The 23,313-nt window shown below is 38.8% G+C and overlaps 1 protein-coding gene across 16 annotated transcripts in view; it reads right to left on the reverse strand.

Annotated features, from left to right (window-relative positions):
- The window catches only part of KAT6A (lysine acetyltransferase 6A), a 107,643-nt gene that overhangs the window by 5,939 nt on the left and 78,391 nt on the right, over nt 1–23,313 (reverse strand). For all 16 annotated transcript variants that reach the window (XM_085004292.1, XM_085004291.1, XM_085004285.1 and 13 more), the window contains 7 exons: nt 13,489–13,630; nt 11,802–11,963; nt 10,654–10,747; nt 8,844–9,075; nt 7,955–8,162; nt 5,911–6,534; nt 1,906–2,215 (listed from right to left, as the gene is read on the reverse strand). In XM_085004292.1, the coding sequence (XP_084860418.1) occupies nt 1,906–2,215; nt 5,911–6,534; nt 7,955–8,162; nt 8,844–9,075; nt 10,654–10,747; nt 11,802–11,963; nt 13,489–13,630 (1,772 nt within the window). The remainder of the gene's footprint in view (nt 1–1,905; nt 2,216–5,910; nt 6,535–7,954; nt 8,163–8,843; nt 9,076–10,653; nt 10,748–11,801; nt 11,964–13,488; nt 13,631–23,313) is intronic.

The following is a 23,313-nucleotide window of genomic DNA, read 5'->3' on the forward strand; positions in this document are numbered from 1 at the left end:
AGCTGTAGCTGCCATCCTACATCACAGGCACAGCAATGCCAGATCCAAGCTGCATCTGCAACCTACACCACAGCTCACCGCAATGCCAGATCCTTAACCCACGGAGCAAGGCCAGGGACTGAACCTGTGTCCCCATGGATACTAGTTAGGTTTGTTACTGCTGTGCCACCACAGGAACTCTTGCAGCTGGATTCTTAACCCACTGCACCACTGTGGGAACTCCCTTACAACTACTGTAGACAAGCTGTCTTTGCTGTTTAAATTACAAATCAGCTCATTGCTTTTTTTTTTTTTTTTTTTTTTTTTCTGTTCGCCATTTGTATTACTGCTCTGGGTTTCTTAGTTTCTACCAAAATCATTATTTCAGGTAATATTGTAAGCCAATGATTCTAGGCCACGACTGAACAATCCCACATTGTTCCCAACCAAAGTGTTTGTACAGGAATAGCTGCAAGGCATGTAGTCCTGGACAAATACTGACCTGAAGCAAAAGTTAAAGTACCAATGACAATGGTTTATCAGAAATAAATTTGATATCAGCATTATATTCTCATTAATTTTTTCTATTTCTAAAAACTGGAGTATCATATATATTCATATATGAATGAATATATGCACAGCATATAAAGTTCACCATTTTAACCATTTTCAGATACTACAGTTTGGTGTGGAATTAAGTACATTCACATTTCCCATTACTTTTTAAAGGGAAGAACACCAATGTAAGAATGGAATTTTGGGGAGTGCAGGGGGGAACCAGTGGGACTAAAAGGTATAGTTAGCAGTAATAACCTGAAAACAAAGGTAATGGCTACTTTAGAGAAAACTTTGTCCAACAGGAACTTAGAGATTATTTTAATCTGCAATGATCCAAGATAGAATTTTAATAAAGTGCCACATTTTTTACAATTACAATTTTTAGTTCTATATCTCAAAATGTAATTCTGGAAAATCATTCAGAATAAAGCAAAAAATTTATTCATCTTATCACTACATTAAAAGTACATAAAAATATAAGACTGGAGAAAATGCTAGATTTGAAATTGAATTTATTTTTAAAAGGAGAATAAAAGCTCAACTAGTTGGTACATAAAAGCTACAGATTTATGTACCAAGCAAAGCAAAGCAGCTCAGTTCGAGCCCATCAAGGCAATCACTGCAGACAGAGGCAGAGTGACACAGGGGCAAAAACTTCAGGCTAAGATGCGAATGACTAGTTTGAGACCCAAGTCATATATGAGCTCATTTTTTAATCTCTAAAGAGGAAATGACAAGGCTAATCACTGGATTTTTAGCTATGCCATAAAATTTAACTTATTTTTAGGTACAGTTACCTTTCATTAGAAATTTACTAATAAATATCTATTATACTACTAGCTAAGACATAATAGAAATATGATTCAGGAACAGATTTGAAGTGAGTCCAAACTGACATGTATCTGACCTTATTTAAGAACTACCTTCTAAGCACCTATTTATTTAACAATATTTACTGAGTGCCTCTTTTAAGCATTCAGCATACATAATTAGCAAAACACACTGTGTCTATAGACTGCACATTCTAGGAAAGGGTTATTAATTAGATATTTTCCTTATGCTAAGTCTAATCTACCCATTAACAAATGATTCAGATAATGGCTGAGAGAAAATTAGGCAAAAAAGAACAATTTCCTAACAGCAAGATATTTTCTACAGAGGCAAAAAAGGTTGTAAGTTGAAGGAGGAACTAGGAAAAAGCATTTTTATAAAAGGACAAAGAACTGAAAAAGAAAATGAGAATGAATACACTTCCTACAACTCTTTAGAAGCTACAAGCTGTCCTGCACATGCCCAATGGGTCATGTCTGTCTTCAGCCCTTTCTGTTGCAAGAGAACTGCAATAAGCAACAGGTCTGTGAAACATACCATCAACATCGTCTGACTCTTCGTCATCGTCTTCATCTTTTGACTTCCTCTTAGAAGCAGATCGACACCTGAGAACATCTTGGGAGGACAAGCGACGGAAGTACCCTCTAGAGAAGAGCTCATTCTCATCCTCTTCCTCCTCCTCGTCAATCTCAAATGTGGGTTCTAACCTTGGCATCGGCCTTTCCGAGTCAGAGTCTTCAAAAGGCTCGTCTAATACCTCTGTGGTCTCAGAAATGGTCTCTGTGACCACACTGCTATTGTGGTGTTTGCGCTTTCGGACTCGCCTTCTTCGGTGAAGAATTGGTTTCTATTTAAAAGAGAAAGAAAGCATTTTATTGACAGTAATGAATGCTATCATTTCCACTAATAACACAATTAATAGTTTTTAAACCTAATAGGATTAACACATATAAAATGAGGATGCTGTTTGCCAAAAGACATTTTGAATGTTATTTCAAAATACTAGAGTAAGATACTATACCTAAAGTATCACAGACACAAATTATCACTGAATACAACTTTGTAAAAAAATAGAGACAGGCACACCCAAAGAGCAGGTATTACTAACAGTTCCATTAATTTTAACACCCTAGGGAGCTGCTTATTTCAATACTGAAATGACACAGAGCCTAGTCCCTTAAATTCTCTTTCCACAAAAGAAAACAAAACAAAACAAAACAAAAAACAAAACACTTTGTCTCACAGCTCTACTGTGCAGGTCAGCAGAACCATTAGGAATGCTGTACACTGTTTTCAGGAGCTATCCACAAAGAGTCACAGAGCAGCGTGGGAATTCGGAGTCAGTACAGATTTCCTTGGTATTGGTGAGAATTTCAAAAGTAAAATAAATCTGTTATTGGAATTTGGCACATTAGACACAACTGTGTACTAGGGTTGATTTAACACCTTAGATCATATAATATTAGATATCACATCACCAAAACTGATCTACTTCAATCACCTCATTCTAGAGAGGCCAGAGAAGTTATAGGACCTGCTTTAAGGTCATATCCAGTCAGTATAGAAATGGCTGTAAAATAGCTTGACTCCGAGTCAAGTGAATTTTTTCAAAACTTCATGTCCGAGTATCTTATACATGATCTCACTGCCTATTATAATACTGTTTTTTTTTTTTTTCTTTTTTCTTTTAAAGACCAAACCTGTGGGCTGGGAAATTCCTGGGCTAGGGGTCAAACCAGGGGTACAGCTGAGGCCTACACCACAGCTACACCAACACCGGATCTGAGCCACATTGGAGATCTATGCCACAGCTTGTGGCAACACTGGATCCTTAACCCACTGAGTGAGGCCAGGGATCGAACCTGCATCCTCACAGACACTATGTCCAGTTCTTAACCTGCTGAGCCACAACAGGAACTCCCTATTGTCTTTTTACATGGGGAAGTAGTATAATTTCATCTTATAAATAGACAATATAAGCCTAAGATTGCAAAGATATATTATTCATAGTTATATAAAGAATAGTAGAATTTTTCTCTACTTTAAATTTAGTAGTCCTTCTAGTTGAGAACACAATTTTCAAACTAGATTAAACATGGCCCTACTCTTTGAAGAAATGTCTGATTATAGGATTGGGGCATGATAAACACAACATGAACCTGGAATTTTTTTTTTTTTTTTTTTTTTTTGGTCTTTTTGCCTTTTCTAGGGCCACACAGGCACCAACTGGAGATTCCCAGGCTAGGGGTCCAATCGGAGCTGTAGCCACTGGCCTACACCACAGCCATAGCCACGCAAGATCCTTAACCCACTGAGCAAGGCCAAGGATCGAACCCGCAACCTCATGGTTCCTAGTTGGATTCGCTAATCACTGAGCCATGATGGGAACTCCTGGAATATTTTGTAGCACAAAAATGTAAGGAAGTACTCAAAACAAAACAACTTTACAATGATGAGGGTTTGCACATTGAGCAAAAGCAGAAAAAGCTCCTAATGGCTGAATCTGGAATAATTTGAGCAACAAATTAATAAATGGCTGAATCTGGAATAATTTGAGCAACAAATTAATAAATGAAGTGGCAGAACTTTGATTATAACTCAAAGTATAAAGTAAATATCTCTGAGTCCATACTAATATAAATAAATGCCTGAATAAATAAACAGATGAAGAAGAACAGATAAATCTCTTAAGCAGCATTCCAAATAATTAATACAGATATGCTGCTCTTAGGGAGTAGAATATAACTCCCCACATCTCAAGTGTGGCTGCGGGCAGTAACTTCTTTCCAAAGAGTACAGTATGGGAAAGGGTGTGGAAAAAAAGGAGTAACTCTACAGTGGAGGAAGCTGACAAACAACCAGAGCCAGATAAGTGAGGTTAACATAACAATGAGAGGGCACACTGATGGCAAATCCCCTTGTAGTGGGTATATCGGTGAATACTGATGGCTTTTATGCTGCGATGACGGCACTTCACCTCTGTGGTCTTCTTTGCAAAACACATCACCCCTTCTAATATCCGGCTAGTACTCCTCAAAACTGCCAAGGCCATCAAAACCAAGGAGTGCCAGAAACTGTCATAGACAAGAGGGGCTTAAAGAGACATGATGACTAAATGTAATGGGCTGTGCTGGATGGGATCCTGAGGCAGAAGGAGAACACTGGGGAAAACTGAGGAAATCTGAATAAAGTATGAATTCTAGTTAATAATGTATCAGCGCTGGTTCACTATCTGTGACAAATGTACCATACCAAGGTAAAGGGCTAATAATAGGGGAAAATGGGTGTGGGGAACATAGGGACTTTTTGTACTTTCCCTGCAATAAATCTATAAATCTGAAACTGTTCTAAAATGGAAAACTTTTTTTTTTAGGGCATTTCTCATTGTGGCTCAGTGGAAACGAATCTGACTAGTATTCATGAGGACGCAGCTTCAATCCCTGGCCTTGCTCAGTGGGTTAAGGATCTGGCGTTGCCGTGAGCTGTGGTTTAGGTCGCAGACTGAGCTCAGGTCTGGCGTTGCTGTGGCTGTGGCAAAAGCTCCGATTGGACCCCTAGCCTGGGAACCTCCATATGCCGCGGGAGTGGGAGCAGCCCAAGAAATGGCAAAAAGACAAAAAAAAAAAAAAAAAGAATGATTTCATTGCTTTAGATGAAAGCTGTCCCACTTCAGTCTGCTGGCCTGTAGCAATGTTTAAAGTTCACTCCACATCCTGGGATACTTCTGGTACACAATTTAATAGAATTTATTATTATAAATGCACATTTATTAATAATCTGACCATCATTCAGACTTTGCAAGATGATGCGATATAGTTTAGAAAATACTTTTACTTTTTTTCCTTTTTTTTTTTAGGGCCGCACCTGCAGCATATGGAAGTTCCCAGGCTAGGGGTCCAATCGGAGCTACAGCTGCCAGCCTATGCCACAGCCACAGCAATGCAGGATTGGGGCCGAGTCTGCGACCTACACCACAGCTCACCATGGCGCCAGATTCTTAACTCTCTGAGCGAGGCCATGGATCAAACCTGCAACCTCGTGGTTCCTAGTCTGATTCACTTCCAAAGTGCCACAACAAGAACTCCAGAAAATACTTTTAAAACAAAGTCAAACCACAGGAGGGGTGAAGACGAGAGAGAGGGATGGGAGGAGAGAGTAATGCCCAAGTGAGAAGAAAGGCTCTGAGCTCCCAACACAGGGCACCGATACGCCCACTTTCTGTTCCACTTGTAATATCTTCCTCTCCTCTTCTAGGTGAAGATGAAACATTTCTCAGCTGTACATACTTTTAAAATCCCTAAAAAGTCATAACCTGAAATCATACCAGCAAGCTGAAAACAGTTTGTTGGCCTTGAGTGAGGTGATGACTTCTAAGTGAATTCCCGTGAACCCAGAGAAGTCAGTGCCCATTTCAAAGGCTCACTGGGAAGATCACAAGCTACAGAAGCTACCCTGAGGCCTGAGGCTGAAAGGCCAACACACTCAGAATCCCTGTGCTGATTCTGAGAGCTCAAGGAGCTCCAGGGCGGGAAGGGGGCTCACCTTCCGCTTCAGCGTGGGCTTGGTGAGGACTGGGGGGGAGCTAGACCGAGGGCTCTCAGGCTCCTCCTCCTCACTGCTCTCGCTGCATTCCCGCATCAGGGCCCGGGCCCCATCCGCATCCCCGTAGCGCCCCTCGCCGAAGTGCCGGGGCAACCGGTCATGGCCTTCTGGCAGCCCACACTTCAGAGGCTCAGGGCTCTTCTTCAGGGGTCCTCGCCAGAGCTCAAGCCCCTCGCTGGGTCTTCTCTTGGGAGCATCCGGCTTCCCATCCTGGCTTGGCTGCTCCTGCGAGGCCACTGACTGCTCCTCCCCCTCCATGTACTGTTCCTGGGATGTTTCTGATTTTTCCTCACAGTCGCCATATTGTTCCTGAGGAGCTGATGCCTCTTCCAAGAGTAGTTTGGAATCCTTATCTCCAAAGTGTTCCTGGGTTTTTCTGTTTCTCCTCCCCCAGCGGCCTCTCCGAGGTGGCTGATTATTGGCAGGAAGACTGTCACGGGGAAGGACTTGTTTGTTCAAACGTGTGGAACTGGCTGGGGCTGTAACTTCTGGTTTCTTTTCACTTTCTACTGAAGAGTAAGAATCTTGTTCTTTGTTCTCACAAGATGCAGACTTCCCCACCACCTGATTTTAGAAAATAAAACCATGTTGGTTAATTTTCAGTCTCATTTGATTATATTTTCTATTCTACTGGGAGCTTGAGGTTTACAGATGCAAATTATTGCATTTAGAGTGGATAAGCAATGAGATTCTACTGTATAGCACAGGGAACAATTAGTCACTTGTGATGGAACATGATGGAGGATAATGTGAGAAAAAGGATGTGTACACATCTATGTATCTATTTCGCTCTACAGGAGAAAACTGACTGAACACTGTAAACCAACTATAATGGAAAAAATAAAAATCATTAAAAAGAATTTCCTATTCTGGCCTTTTAAATATTGATAAGAAAACAGAGCTTTAAAAAAGGTTATCAATGATTTAAGAGCTAACGTAAATACCTCTTACATGTTAGGCACTGTTTTAAATGCTTTATGGTTATTCATTGAACTTTCACAACACTTACATGAAGTACTATTATATCCCCATTTTACAAATGAGTTTATAACTGAGGCACAAAAAAGTTAAGTGACTTGTCTCAAGTCATGCAACAGCAAAAGAAGAAGCTGGGGTATGAAGGCAGATAGCCTGACCACGAGCTAGTGCTCCTGACCACTACGCAGTACCGTCCTCAGTAAACAAAGTGAACGTTATCGCCCTTATAATCCAAGAAGTGTTAAATGAGAGTCTGTGAAATTTCTCAGAAACAAAAATTTATAAACAGAGAGGGGATGGACTCCGGGGCACGGACTAGAGAAAGGGGTTGTTCAAAAAAATGAAAGAAAATTTCTGTAAATATTTTATTTTATTCTGAATATTTAATTTTATTTTGAAAATTAAATTACATTAAACGGAGGCATGTTTATCAAAGGAGGGCACAGATTTTTAAAGGATGAAAGCACTGCTTTAAAAAAAAGAACACAGAAAAGTATGCATCACATGAAGAAAAATACTGAAAACGATGCAATGTAGTACAGTGCCTCATTAACCCTTTAATGGCTAAAAACACTTGTGTACCCACTGAACTATTTAGTGCTCTATTAGAAAACATGCATATGTTCACATTATTTGCTTAATGTTTTAAGGAAAACGTACCTTCATTTTATTTTAAACAGTGGTCAGATTTAGATTCAATTCAGATTCTTCAATTACTATACAGCTTCAAATATAGCTGCTTATTGGCACTTGGATGAGAAATATTTACTCATAAGTAATACATTATAACAAATTTGAAGGTTTCCTAATGATACAAGGCTTAAAAATATACAAATAAGTAAACAAAATCCAATCTTCCTGAGATTCCTATCACTGAAATAGACTTGGGAATTCTAATGTGAGCTCACTGTGCTGGTTTAAGATGGCAGTTTATGTACATCACAAATACTTATGAAAACCACAAGAGTGCTCCTCTATCACCACCAGGGACCACTCGTGCCCTTACACTCGGCTCCAGCTCCCCCTCCTGGCTCTGAGGTTCCTCCTGTTCCTCCTCCTCCTCCTCCTCCTCTTCCTCCTCTGAGACGACAGAGTTGGAGACTATGACAGGTGTCCAGCGCAAACATTCTGGATCTACGTCCACGGGCCGCAGATTCAGCTGAAGCTTTGCCATGTGATCCTGGATAAGTTTTTCCCGGCGGATAATCACAAATCTGAAACCAGAGAAAAGTTTATAGCGATCAAAGATGCACAAGGAGTACTAAATGACAACTATGGCCCTAGCCCCAGGAAGCCCTGGAGATGAGGACAAATGTTTCACAGAAAGCATGCCTAGGAGACGCCACCACTGAGGAGCACAGAAACCCCAAGCTGGACACACTTCACACTCCACCAGCGCAATAGCTGAGGCTGTTTCGGCCACTCAGTTTCCCGCCCTGAAGTTTCCCACCCCTGAAACTTCTGCTTCTCTCCTATACTCTTTTACTCTCCTAGCCCAGATGCCTCTTTCCTTTGTGACCTTTTCTGAACCACACTAGAAAAGGGGAACCTACCTTTCCTTTGATCTATATTCCATTTTGTCTCATTTGTATGGAAATTAACCACCGGTGTATTTTATCTGACATGGTCTCTATAGTTATTACTTCCTGTACTATGAAAGAACTCCCAATAAATAAAGTAAAAATAAGAGATTCAGTAGCTTAGGTCCAAAAGTTAGAAGGAAGAAAAAAAAAATTTTAAAAATATATACGGTCAACAATATAAAACACAGAAAGGAATATGATGGCTTAGGATCACGAAGTACACCACTTATACTAGTTTATGCTCCTTCATTGGTAATTTGGCTGCCGGATCTAATAATATTTGGAAGGTATGCAAATGGATGTGATACTCACTGGTCACTCCGAAAGTCCAGCATCCGCAGGTGGTGGAGTGTGGAAGTAATGTCTTGAGGGCAGATTCCAGTCAGCTTGCTTAGCTTCTTAATGCTGATTTGCTTGTCATTTTGGTGATAAAGGCACTCCAATATTACACTTTTCCAATAAGCCATGTAGGAAAGACGACCTAGATCGGATAATGGTTTCTCTGGAGACCCTGCTTGGCCTTCACGCTTTGATAACAAATAACCTAAAGAAACCCCCAAATCACAAATACGTCAGAAAGTCTATAAGAGAGTAGTTTACAAAAATAAGAATTTCTTCTTCCACAATCAATCCAAGTATTCTAGGCTATAATTTCAAAGGTAAATTCCTTCAAGAAAAAGAACAAAATTGCAAAATCACTTGAAAATAAATTTGTAGGAAGATTCCCTAGTTTGTATACATTGAACATTAAGTTAGTATTACTTTGTCTAAAGTTAATACAAATAACATCATTAAAATATCCAAACTGGTGGAAATTCCCGTGGGTGATGCAGCGGGTTAAGGATCCAGCATTGTAGCACCTGTGGTATGGGTTTGGTCTCTGGCCCGGGAACTTCTGCATGCTGTGGGTGTGGCCAAAAAAATTCCAACTGTTAAAAATTAGGATTTCAGGAGTTCCCGTCATGGCACAGCAGAAACGAATCTAACTGGCATCCATGAGGAGACAGGTTCAATCCATGGCCTCACTCAGTGGATTAAGGATCCAGCGTTGCCGTGAGCTGTGGTGTAGGCCAGCAGCTGCAGCTCCAATTGGACCTCTAGCCTGGGAACCTCCACATGCTGTAGGTGTGGCCAAAAAAAAAAAAAGACAAAAAAATATTGGGACTTCATACTAATAGGCCACAATGATAAGATCATGATGATAATGCTTTTTATTTAATATACAAAGGGGGAAAACCACCCTTGCAATTTTATGTGGACCACTAGATGGCAACAGCTGTATATGAATTGCACAATACAAAAGAATGCTTTCAGTTTTTAGGTTAATCCTAAAGAATCCTAGGGGGGAAAAAAAGAAAAAAGGCAATAGAACATATCTGCAATAAAATATGGCCAGGAATACAGTCTATGGCCAGGCAGAAAAGAAGAATAAGCTTCACTGGTCCACATGAGAATTAACACTAGTTAATTCTGATATTTACAAGAACTGCCTGAATCAAAATCCTTAGCTTGAATTATTCTTCTGAATGTATTCCTTTAAATATTATTATTTTTAGCAATTATCTGAGGGAAAATATGCCTTCGAATACCAATACTTAATAATCAATTTACTCCAAGCATACATCTACTTCTCTAAATAAGATTATCAATGTATAAAACAAAATGCAAGTTCCACAATGATCTTTTTAAAACTATTTTCAATTTTTAACTCAGATTATTTACTCCATCATTGGCTTCTACTTTTTTAAAAAAGGCGCACTGCAAATTTTAACCACAAGGTAGAGCCTGTAACTAAAAAATGATGCATACATTTTCTAACACTGGATAACAAAAAGAGGGCAGGTGCTGTACGTCTTTATTCGTACTATTTAAGTAGGTTATACATGTTTTTAATATTGTTGTGGGACAGAATTACTGCATAAAGTAAAACTACATTCCACTGTAAATTAATAGTTACAAATTAAAGATATTTGCTTATAGATCACACAGAAGCTCATATCCAACATTAGCTATTTTAAAATATTTCATGTCTAACCAAAAGTAAAAACATGCTCCTGGCCTTAGGCTATAAAGTCCTATTCAGCAGTATGACAATGAGCAATTATGTTACTATAATCCTTACTGAAATCGATGAGAAACCTGCCATAGCCCTTGCGTTGGTACTGGGGAAGAATCATTATACAGGAAACGTTATATTTCTGTTGGCAGTGCTTTTCCTGGTGGAGAAAATAGAAGGCAAGTTTTAAAACAACAGGCTGGTAAGACTGAACACTAATGCTAATTTTTAAGAGACAAAGACTAACAGTCAAAACCAGAGCCCTGGTCCTTTGGGAATAGCAATGCACATCAAGGAAAAAATACTCCTCTGGGAGAAGACAGGACAATGTTAGGTCACAAATGTGAACTGCCATTACCCACAAAGCAACCATCTCAAGAGAATAAAAATATAAAATAAAACAACACTACCCAACACCATCTGCAACTCAAAAACAGAATGTCAATGCCTGAGATGAGCAGAGGAATCTGAAGCCCAACCTATCTGCAAAGCTACACTTGGTGCATCAATATGGCACCAAGAAGCAGGAAGATTTATCAAAATTTCTAAGTTGCTTTTATTTCCTACTGTGTTGCTACACAGGGTGGGTACAAATACGTTTTTTATAAATCAAGCAAAATATTTTAAGTTATTTTTAACCACTGAAATAGCTTACAAACAGAACTCATCTAAAGCTAGGACTATTCACTTAACTATTTTATATTTTACACACTTAGATTTTACCATGGGCTTGCTTAAATAAAAGCACATCTCTTACAGTGTTTGACTACAAAAGAAATTTTTTTTCTCCCCAAGAGAATGTAAAATTAAAGGAGGGAGAGAAAATATCCTTTAATAAAAATGACTTCTTAGACATTCTTAATCTCTATGCCTAAAATTCAAATTAGGAAGATTTAAACTGAGAACAAACTCAGAAAGGTAATGACTTTGTTTATCTCATAACTTCTATCTGTTATTGCCATGAGACTATAAGTCACTTTAAGGTATTCCCTCTGGAGTATAAGCAGCGGTTTATGCTCCCAGGAGAGCAGTCTGTTGAATGTTACTAGGCACTGGCTGGCACCTCCTAAGTTTCTCAGTGCTCCTTCAGTTTTCCTTTCCCCAAAAGCTTGACGGCACCCAGAATGTGCTACATCCTGAAGTGTCTCCTAGTAAGAACCAGCAAACACTGTTACAGATTTCCATAAAAATTCAGTTTAAGCTGATATACTTACTTTAGAAAAGTACCCAACAAGGTGGCAGCCCTTGACATCATTCTGTGTTAGTACATAAAAAAGAAATGGCTCCACGTCATAATAGAGTGTTTTGTGGTCAAGAAACAACTTTGCCAAGAGACACAGGTTCTGACAATAAATGGTACTCACATTCCCATCAACCTAGAGGAATAGAAAGAGACAAAACGGTCAGCAGAGTCTCGAGTCCTAGAATAACAGGCACTGGTTACCAGCACCTGAGAGTATCCATAGTCCAGCCTAGTGGAGCCGCCAGCTCTCAGAACACAGAGACTCATAAGCCATCTCTTGAAATGGCTGAAGACAGTACTGCCACTTTAAGACAACTGAATATATCAAACAGTACCTCAGCAAAGCCAGAGAGGCTCAATGAGAAGGTGATGCCACTTTCTGCTTTTATAATAGAAATGACTATAGGAATCCTTCAGATGGCAAGATGATCTGATGTATTTTTGCAAGTATTTAATTCAGCCAAAAGTCTAAATGCAATCTCTTCTAAAATACATCTGTTAAGTAAAATGAGGTATATACTACAGTTGAATCTGTGCCAGCAGCTAGAAGCAATGTAGCCCAACTGCCATGATGAAATGTCCCCCCCAGATAAAGCTACTTGAGGGATTAGTAACTGTTCTCAAAAGCACCAAGCAGGTTCCCTAGGCAGCAACCTGGTAAATGAAATATTTCCTGGACTCAGGTTGGCCAAGATCAGGAGCAACAGGCTATACTGCTCCTGACACCCCTGTACTCTTGGTGTTGCTGGAGCCTGCTCTTACATTAAAATGCCAATGATTACTCACATCAGACCCAAAAGACATTTCAAGGCTGAAACTTCAACAATTTAAGCAATTTCACATTACTTCTTATAAAGTATACACCAATATATGCTTCAGTGGGAAAGCAATTTGATCCTGGGTATACTGAAGCAGTACTGTACACAATACTGTAACACAATTTCCCTCCCCACAGGGCGAAGGGCTCCTCTACTCGTCACTAAAATAAAGGCTGAGGGAGAATCAAGAAAGTGAGAGGTGGAGGAGGCCCTGACCATTTGAAATTCCAACAGCGCAGTAATTAACCAGCCTGAGCACATGGCAGGTACTCAATTAATACTTGGCAATCAAACCACAGAACTGAGGGTCAAGAACTTAAAAACCATTGTTAACAACACAGACATTGCAGAGGTCATACAATCACAACGAAAACATAAGAAGATTTACTACAGCTATTACATATACCTCCATGAAATATTCCTTTGTACAGAGCAGTAGAAATCTCTTCACTTAAGTGCCCTATTTCATAGATTCTAAGACACAATATTATCACATCTAAATGTCAGTAAATTCTGTTGGTATTTAATAATCAAATGGAGTCTTACAAATCATAACTAGCAGTACTTTTTCCTTCTTAGTGGTACATAAGCTATATTACAATTGATATCTGTGACTCAAATGAAATACAGAATAATTTATTCAGAGATCAATCCTGTGAACTTCGTAGCACTTAGATTGGCCCAATTCTGCTTCTCATACAGCTGAAATTACTCAAGAGTGAGCGAAAAGCAGTAAATAACATTTCCCCCCCAAATTCAGTTGCACAATTAGATAAAGTACAGGTGGGTGCTGTATTTGAAATGGACAGGAAGACAAGTATTAAACACTTTCTACTTTACCTCAAAAACAGAAATATCACTCTTTCTGTAGATCTCATTAGCAGGAGGGTGGAACCAGCCACATTTCTTCATGTGCTGCTGCAGGATGGTTCTACTTTTCATATATTTTAGACAGAATTCACAGAGATACAATTTAGGCAGCCTGTAAAAAATTACACAAGAGGGCTTTAGATTTTATAAGACTTTAAACTTCACAGTTATTAGTATTATTTTTTGGTGGTCGCTCCTGTAGCGTGTGAAAGCTCCCATGCCAGGGAATGAACCTGTGCCACAGCAGTGACAATGCCAGATCCTTAACCCACAGAGCCACCACAGAACTATGGGGAACATATTCTTTATTGATTCTCATTACTACCTAGGTAAAAAGGCAGGGAACGTATCACAATCCTCATTAATCAAATGAAAGAAAGGAAAAACAAAAAAAGATTAAAGTAATATGAATAACAATATCCAACAAATTAATGCTAGGAGGGCAGGGGTGAGAAATCAAGACACCTAGTCCAGTGCTCTTCCTGTTAAACTAACTATCCATCCTTTTTTCTTTTTTTCTTTTTTTTTTCTTTTGGCTTTTAGGGCCCCATCCATGGAGGTTCCCAGGCTAGGGGTCCAATGAGAGCTGTAGCTGCCTGCCTACACTACACCCATAGCAATGCCAGATCCGAGCTGCGTCTGTGACCTACACCACAGCTCACAGCAACGCCAGATCCTTAACCCACTGAGTGAGGCTTGGGATTGAACCTGCATCCTCATGGATGCTAGTCAGATTCGTTTCTGCTGAGACATGACAGGGACTCCCTTTCCAGCCTTTTCAAATCACCCACTGACAGACATGAAAAATCTCACCTTCTCTCCTCCTTGATATCTCCAATAAGTAGAAAACAAACTCTACTTTGACAACACACCAATATGAGGAAGATTTTGTTAAGTCATATACTTTCCTCCTTTATTTGACCATTTACTCAATAATTTCAGAAAATGAGTATCTATTGAATACTTACTGTCAGGCCCTGTGTTGGGCACACTAGGTATAGAGTGCTGAGTAAAATGGACATATAGTGAGTATTATAAAAGCATATTTTCTATATACTTTTAAGTATAAAATTACAATAGCGAATGTTTTTTTTCAAGTTAGGACATATTATACTACCTCCTTCCTTCCGCCCCTGAAATTTTGGCTTTCACTCTGGTTAAATATCACATTAAGCCCTACAACTCAAAAGTTTATTTTTCAACAAGTGAAATAAAATTTCAAATTATTCATTTAGATACTCTCTGTTATATTTATGTAATTTACATTTATTCAATAGTTTTTGCTATTTTAGCACTAGTTTAACAGGACTTCTTTCTTATAATGTTCTTTCATGAGGAGCTAGGCAATAAAGTGATCTGATAAGTTCATAATGTAATGGAAGGAACATAAGCTAACTAAAAACCAGTGGCTTTTTAAAATTATTTTAGCCTGGAGTTCCCGCCGTGGCGCAGTGGTTAACGAATCCGACTAGGAACCATGAGGTTGCGGGTTCGGTCCCTGCCCTTGCTCAGTGGGTTAATGATCCGGCATTGCCATGAGCTGGGGTGTAGGTTGCAGACGCGGCTTGGATCCCGCGTTGCTGTGGCTCTGGCGTAGGCTGGTGGCTACAGCTCCGATTAGACCCCTAGCCTGGGAACCTCCATATGCCGCGGGAACGGCCCAATAAATAGCAAAAAGACCCCCCCAAAAAATAAATAAAATTATTTTAGCCTGAACTGAGATGACCCCATGGCTCTCTATTATAAAATACACATCCCATGTAGCCTCAGCACAGAGGTGTCCCTGCAGCCTGAATGTGTCTAAAACTGGTCATGCCTTGGTAACCTAAGATCTGATACTAACATTAAAACTTCATATATAAAAATAATGAAAGAAATGATGACAAAAAATATAATCCAAATAAAACACTGAAACTTCCTTCACATAAGTAAGTACTAAAAGTGAAGGGAATTTTTCTTAAAAATTGCTTCATTAATTTAGTTGCTATCAGTTTGGATAGCTATGCTTTAAGAAGATTAATCTAAATTAAAGAAAAAGATTTAACACACAAAAATGTCTGATTTGTTAAAGTGTGAAGACCACAGATAGCTATTTTTTCAAGTTCTAGTTCAGAAGCAGCTTTTGAAGCATAATTATAATTTATCTGAAAACATCTAATATTCAGCTAAAGCCTTCCCCAAGTGTATTTATGGAACACTAGTTCTGTATGCACCAAGTATCTCATGCTCAAATAAGGTGGGAAAAGGCATGTGATTCTTCTTCCTTCTTCCTTGGGGATTCACAATGTATATTAATTCCTTCTCTATAATCCCACATCTTATTTTTAAAACTGCCATTCAAATGGCACACTAAAAGCTCCAAGGAACTGTTGTGGAATAGTATTTCTAAATGTTTACGATATGTAACACTATTTTCAAAAATATCTACTATTAGCCAAACCCAAACAACCTGACACTAGATCATTAGTACAAAAGTCATTCCAGAATAAAGTACTGAGTAAAACAAATAATGCCTGACACCAGAAATAAAAGAAGCAGGAGCCAAGAGCATGGAAAAGAAAGGTTTCCTAGGCTACTCTGCTTATTTCCTTTGCATGTTGTCTCAAACTACCCAGAGAAGGAACGGCAGCAGGAGAAATAGCTTTTTCCTTCTTTACCACCAGAAATTAAAAAATCTCAGAATGAAACAGCCCCAGTTGTAAACTTCATCATCTAGCACGGACACTGAATGTATTTACTGAGTCTCAAAGGTGCCCCACAACTGCCAGCCTGTCTTCCTGAATACCTGAATTTTGAATGATTTCTTCTTTTTAAAAAAAATTCTTGGAGTTCCCGTCGTGGTGCAGTGGTTAACGAATCCGACTAGGAACCATGAGGTTGTGGGTTCGATCCCTGGCCTTGCTCAGTGGGTTAACGATCCGGCATTAGGTTGGTGTAGGTTGCAGATGCAGCTCGGATCACACGTTGCTGTGGCTCTGGCATAGGCTGGCGGCTACAGCTCTGATTCGACCCCTAGCCTGGGAACCTCCATATGCTGTGGGAGCGGCCCAAGAAATAGCAAAAAGACCAAAATAAATAAATAAATAAATAAATAAAATCCTTTTGCCCACGCCCAAAGAACGTGAAAGTTCCTGGGACAGGGACTGAACCTGTGCCAGGGATTGAATCTGTCTGTGCTACAGCAGTGACCCAAACCACTGTAGTTTCAATACTGGATTCTTAACCCACTGAGCCACAAGGGAATTCCCTGAATAATTTCTTCTTAAAAGAAAGGCAGAAGGGAGTTTCCTGTGGCATAGCAGGTTAAGGATCTGGTATTGTCACTGCAGTAGTTTGGTTTGCTGCTGTGGAGTAGGTTGGATCTCTGGCCCAGGAACTTCCATCTTCCACAGGTGCAGCCAAAGAGAGAAAAAGAAAAAAAGAAAAGAAAGGTAAAAGAAGGAGGGTCTCCCTACATAAATGTTATCAATGGCATCCTTCTCTCCCAACTACTCTACTATTTACCTTTCATTACCAGTTCTAAATTGTCAATGAGCTACACCCAGAAAAGACGAAGACTCTTTGAAAAGATACATGCACCTCAATGTTCTTAGCAGCACTATTCACAATAGCCAAGACATAGAAACAACCCAAGTACCCATCAAGAAATGACTGGTTTAAAAAGATGTGGTACATATATACACACACATATATACATATAATGGAGTATTACTCAGCCAGAAAAAAAGAAATGAAATATTGCCATTTGCAGCAACATGAATGAACCCAGAGATTATACTAAATGACATAAATTGGACAGAGAAAAAAAAATATTTTGTGGTATTACTTATATATGGAATCCAAAAAAGTAATACAAATGAATCTAGATACAAAATAGAAACAGACTCACAAACATAGAAAACAAATTTATGGTTACCAAAGGAATAAATTAGGAATATGGGATTAACAGATGTAAACTACTATACATAAAATAGATAAGCAATAAGGACTTACTGTGTAAGAGGGAACTATAGTCAATATCTTTTAAGAACCCATAGAAAATAATATAAAAAAAGATATATACACATATAAACTGAATCATTTTGCAGTTAACCTGAAACTAACACAATACTGTAAGTCAACTATACTTCAATTAAAAAATAAATTCTCAATGAACAATTTTAACTTGTTAAAACATGAAGAGACAGAAGGTTCATTTTGAGGGCTAAATACTATAAATAAATAAATAAATAAATATATACGCCCTACAAATGCGAATCTAAGAAACCTAAACAAAATCCTGAACTTTTAAAATATTAAGAAAGAAAGTGAAAGAGAGATGGAGGGAAGGAGAAGGGAGAAGAGAGGGTGAAGAGGAAGGGGGGAGGGAGGAGGGTAGGGGAAAAGAACTAGTGACTTCTTAGGTTATGATAATAAATGCCAACTTTAAAAGCATCTAATTCAACTTTTAGGTCTCAGAGACTTGAAAATAAAATGCAGGTTACTTCCTACGGTCTATAAGAGAAGGTCTAAAGTTTTAAAGTTCTAGTAGTAAGCAAGTTGTTTAAGAAAACATCAGAAGAAATGGAATCTCTGACAAAACTGCTGCCAAGTCTTATCTGGTATATTGCGAGTTTATGCTATTTACTTGGAATAGCAAGATGTATGGCATTTTATTGATGATTTGTTAAAAAGCTTCAGTGGAACTTAATATACGAAAAATAGTAAAGTAGAAGCAAGCACATGATCTACTGAAAAGGCTCTTATTTTTCCTTTTTTCCCATACTGAGGATAGCTGGTGTACAACACAGTTAAGTCAAAAATTTTAAAGGTTATACTCCATTTATAGTTACATTAAAATACTGGCTATATTCCCTGTGCTATACAATTTATCCTTTTAGCTTATATTTGTTCCTCTTAATCTCCTATCTCTATATTGATCCTCCCCTCTTCCCTCGGGTAAGTTTGTTCTCTGCATCTGTGAGTCTGTTTCTTTTTTTTGTTACATCACTAGTTTTGTTTTGTTTTTGTTTTGTCTTTTTAGGGCTGCCCCCCACAGCATATGGAGGTTCCCAGGCTAGGGGTTGAATCATGGCTACAGCTGCCAGTCTACACCACAGCCACAGCAACCAACGATCCAAGCCATGTCTTCGACCTATACCACAGCTCATAGCAACGCCGGATTCTTAACCCACTGAGTGAGGCCAGGGATGGTTACTAGTCGGATTCATTTCTGCTGCGCCACAGTGGGGACTCCTGTTTTACTTTTTAGATTCCGTTATGTAAGTTATACAGTATTTGTCTTTATATGACTTATTTTTACTAAGCATATATACCCTCCAAGTGCACTGATATTGCAAATGGCAAAATTTTATTCTTTTTTTGGCTAAATGGTATTTCATTGTGTGTGTGTGTGAACACATCACATCTTTATCCATTCATCAACTGATAGATACTTCTTCCATATCTTGGCTATTATAAGTAAAGCTGCTATGAACTTTGTTGTTTTTTGTTTGTTTGTTTGTTTGTTTTTTTTTTTTTGCTGCATCCAGGGCACATGAAAGTTCCCAGGCAAGGGACTGAATCCAAGCTACAGCTGAGATAACACTGGATCCTTTTAACCCTCTGTGCCAGACTGGGGATCAAACCCATGCTTCCACAGCAACCTGAACCACTGCAGTCTGATTCTTAAACCACTGTGCCATGGTGGAAACTCCTGAACATATATTTTTTTCGTTTTTTTTCTTTTCTTCTTCTCTTTTTAACCCCTGCTTTCTGCGGCATATGGAAGTTCACAGACCAGAGATCAAATTGGAGCTGCAGCTGCAGGCCTACATCACAGCTCGAGGTAATAATGGAACTTTAACCCACTGAACCAGACCAGGGATCAAACCTTCAACCTCATGGACACTATGTCAGGTTCTTAACCCACTGAGTCACAATGGGAACTCCTTGAACATATATTTTTTTGAATTAATGTTTTTGTTTCCTTTGGATATACACCCAGGAGTGGAATTGTTGGATCATATTATGGTAGTTCCATCTTTAGTTTTTTGAGAAACCTCCATACCGTTTTCCACAGTGATGACACCAATTTACACTTCCTCCAACAGTATGCAATGGCTGCCTACTCTCAAATTCCTTGCCAACATTTGCTACTTGTAGACATCCCATTCTGACAAGCATGAGGTGATATCTTATTGAGGCTTTAATTTGCATTTCTCTAATAATTAACAATGTCGGGCCTTCTCATGTGTCTGCTGGCCACCTACATGTCTTCTTTTGAAAAATGTTGATTCAGGTCTTCTGCTCATTATTTAATCAGGTTGTTTTTTGATGTTGAGTTGTATGAGCTGTTTATATATTTTGGATATTAACTCCTTATCGGTCATATCATTTCCAAGTATTTTCTCCCATTCAGTAGGCTGTCTTTTCATTTTGTCAATGGTTTCCTTCACTGTGCAAAAGCTTTAAATTTAACTAGGTCCCATTTATTTACTTTTGCTTTTGTTTCCTTTGCTTTAGGAAATAGATTTTTAAAAATTGCGGCAATTTATGTCAAAGAGCGTTCTTCTGACGTTTACTTCTACGAATGCTATGGTTTCAGGGCTTACGTTTAGGTCTTTAATCCATTTGAGCTTATTTTTGTACGTGGCTTAAGAAACTTGTCTAGGAATTCCCATTGTGGCACAGTGGAAATGAATCCGGCTAGTACCCATGAGGATGTGGGTTTGGTCCCTGGCCTTCACTCAGTGGGTTAAGGATCTGGTGTTGCCATGAGCTGTGGTATAAGTCGAAAACACAGCTCACATCAGGTATTGCTGTGGCTGTGGCTGTGGTGTTGGCTGGCAGCTGCAGCTCCAATTCGACCCCTAGCCTGGGAACATCCATATGCCGCAGGTGCGGCCCTAAAAGGCAAAAAAAAAAAAAAAGAAAGAAGAAGAAAGTTGTCTAACTTCATTCTTTTGCATTAGCTGCATAGTTTTCCCAGTACCATTTATTGAAGAGACTGTCATTTCCCCATTGTATATTTTTGCCTCCTTTGTCATAGATTAACTGACCACAATTGCTTAAGTTTTTTTCTGGGCTCTTTATTCTGTTCCTTTGATCTCTGTGTCTGGTGTTGTGCCAGTACCAGACTGTTTTTGATGACTGAAACTTTGTAGTATAAAGTCAGGCAGTGTGATGCTTCCAGTTCTGTTTTTCTTCTTAAAGATTATTTTGCCCACTGTATCTACTTTCTGGAGAGTTCTTTTCATAAATGCATGTCAAAAGCTTTTTCTGCACCTACTGAGAAGATTTTTTATTCTTCAATTTGTTAATGTGGTGTATCACACTGACTGATTTGCATCTGTGGGATAAATCTCACTTGATCATGGTGTATGATCCTTTTAACGTACTGCTGGATTTGGTTTGCTAATACTTTGAAGCTTTTTGCATCTATCTTCATTAGTGATACTGGCCTATAATTTTCTTTTTTTGTGGTATTTGTGTCTGGTTCTGGTATTAGGGTGATGTTGGCCTCATAGAATGAGTTTAGAAGCATGCTGTCCTCTGCAATTTTTGGAATAGTTTGCAAAGGACAGGTGTTAACTCTTCACTAAATGTTTGGAAGAATTTACCTGTGAAGCCATTTGGTCCTGAAGTTTTGTCTGTTAGGACTTGTTTTATTACTGATTCGATTTCATTACTGGTAATTGATCTGTTCATATTTTCTATTTCTTCCTAGTTCAGGCTTGGGAGAGTGTACATTGTGAGGTATTTGTTCATTTCTTCTAGGTTGTCCGTTTGATTGGTATATAATTGTCGTAGTCTCTTATGATCCATTGTATTGTAAAAACCTTTTCTTTATTAAAACCAAGCCTACTGGGGTAACACTGTTAGTCTAAAGGGAATAATTCAATAAAACTCCTAGAAAAAAGTAATAGTACCAATGGCCACAGTTTTCTCCCTGAGAGGATGTATCACACAGCGAGAACATTACATCACATGAAATGAAGTGCAGCTGCTGAGATGATGAATACTCCCTGCCCTAGAGAATACTGCTGGGTGCTGCTTTCTGTCACCTTCTCCCTGATAGCACCCAGGCCCATATCAAGTAGGTGTATGATAACCCTAAATAGCTGCATTGTGGGGTGTAGCCTCATCCTTGACGTTTATTTTTAAGTCACCCACTACACTGACACCACAGTCTGTGAAGGCAGGACTGGGCTGCAGGTGTATTGCTTCCCTTAACTTCTAATGCCAATACTCTTCCTGGGAATTCCTACTGTACCTGTGTGGCTCCTGAACATTGTCCAAGATAGTAGCAGTTTGTGCGACCTTTATAATACATCAACTTGTAGTAAAATTTTAATACAACAATAAAGATTATATCAAATATTACTTAAGTTGAAGATTATGGTATAAGCCATCTATCTGAGATCAATCTAGATAGCAATGCTACATGGAGTAGTGAAGCATAGTGGTTAAAGGTGATGGCCATGTGCTAAGAGAAAAGTGGGATTAAATCCTGGTTCTACCATTTATAGGCTGCATGATCTCGAATAATTTGCTGGGCCCTGGTCTATCAAACAAAGATAGCAATATCCACCTCACAGAATTATTCCAGAGTTGTTTAGTCCTGTAGCAAACTCAGTCAATGATAACTATAGATGTTATTATTTGTAATTAATACTATGAATATTTCTATTCTCCTTTCATCCATTTTACTTCATATTTAAGTCACCCAAAGACCTCAAGGATGCTATTCTTTAGTAACTAGGGCTGTGCATAACTGATGCATCAAATCAAATCAGCAACAGGATCAAAAGCAGCAAAATTCCTAAGCTACTCAATTATGTGGTAATCTGCCTTCTTAGGATCTTACTATGATCTTGGAGCAAAGCGGCTGTTAAGAAGCTAGGTTCTAAATAGCTCGGGAATAAAGGATACCCTATGACCACAATTCCTCTTGCCTTTAGCCCATTTATGTCATTTTTAAAAGGCAAAGTTGGGCCCTTTATGGACCTGTTTGCCATGTGTGAGAATCACATGGCCCTGTTGGAGAAAACTAGGGTTAAAACTCTGGTTTATATTCTTCAATATCTAAGACAATCACACTGCTCCAGATGAAGTAGCATTATTACTTTACTGCTGTTGTTTCATTTGGGTTTTGGTTTTGTTTTTAAAGTCAAGGATGTAAGAATACTTAACATACATTGCACACACAAATATCTGAGTATTACAGGAGGTAATGCACAATCCCACTCCCCAAATGATTTTTACTCTTGTGATCTGTCCTTTTTTATTTTTACTTATCCAACTGTTTTGTTTTTGCATGCTTTAGGACTTGGAAATTTTTAAAAGTGTTTAAGACCTTTAATGAGAAAATAATTTAGAAGCAATTTAGCAGAGAATAATAAATAGTCATTATCAAAGTAAAAATACAGGTTTATTATTCGGAAAACATAAGCTCTCTAAACATTTCAATCAACTCAATTTTAAAAGAACTCAGAAGTAGGGAGTCCATGTTGTGGCTCAGTGGGTTAAAGACCCGATACTGTCTCTGTGACCCAAAACTGTCTCTGTGAGGATGCAGGATCAATCCCTGGCCTTACTCAGAGGGTTAAGGATCCACAAGCTGCAGCACAGGTCGCAGATGTGGCTCAGATCCAGCAATGCTGTGGCAGGCCTGCAGCTGCAGCTCTGATTCACCCCAAGCCCAGGTACTTCTACATGTCACAGGTACAGCCGTAAAAAGAAAAAGAAAAGATAATAATAAAAATAAAAGAACTCACAGAGTTCCCGTTGTGGTTCAGTGAAAAGGAATCTGAC

This window comes from Sus scrofa, chromosome 17 (genome assembly GCF_054392235.1).
Source record: "Sus scrofa isolate SSC_HxYL_T2T_F1_AM1 chromosome 17, Sscrofa_HxYL_maternal_Yorkshire_Landrace_v2.0, whole genome shotgun sequence".
NCBI lineage: Eukaryota > Metazoa > Chordata > Mammalia > Artiodactyla > Suidae > Sus > Sus scrofa.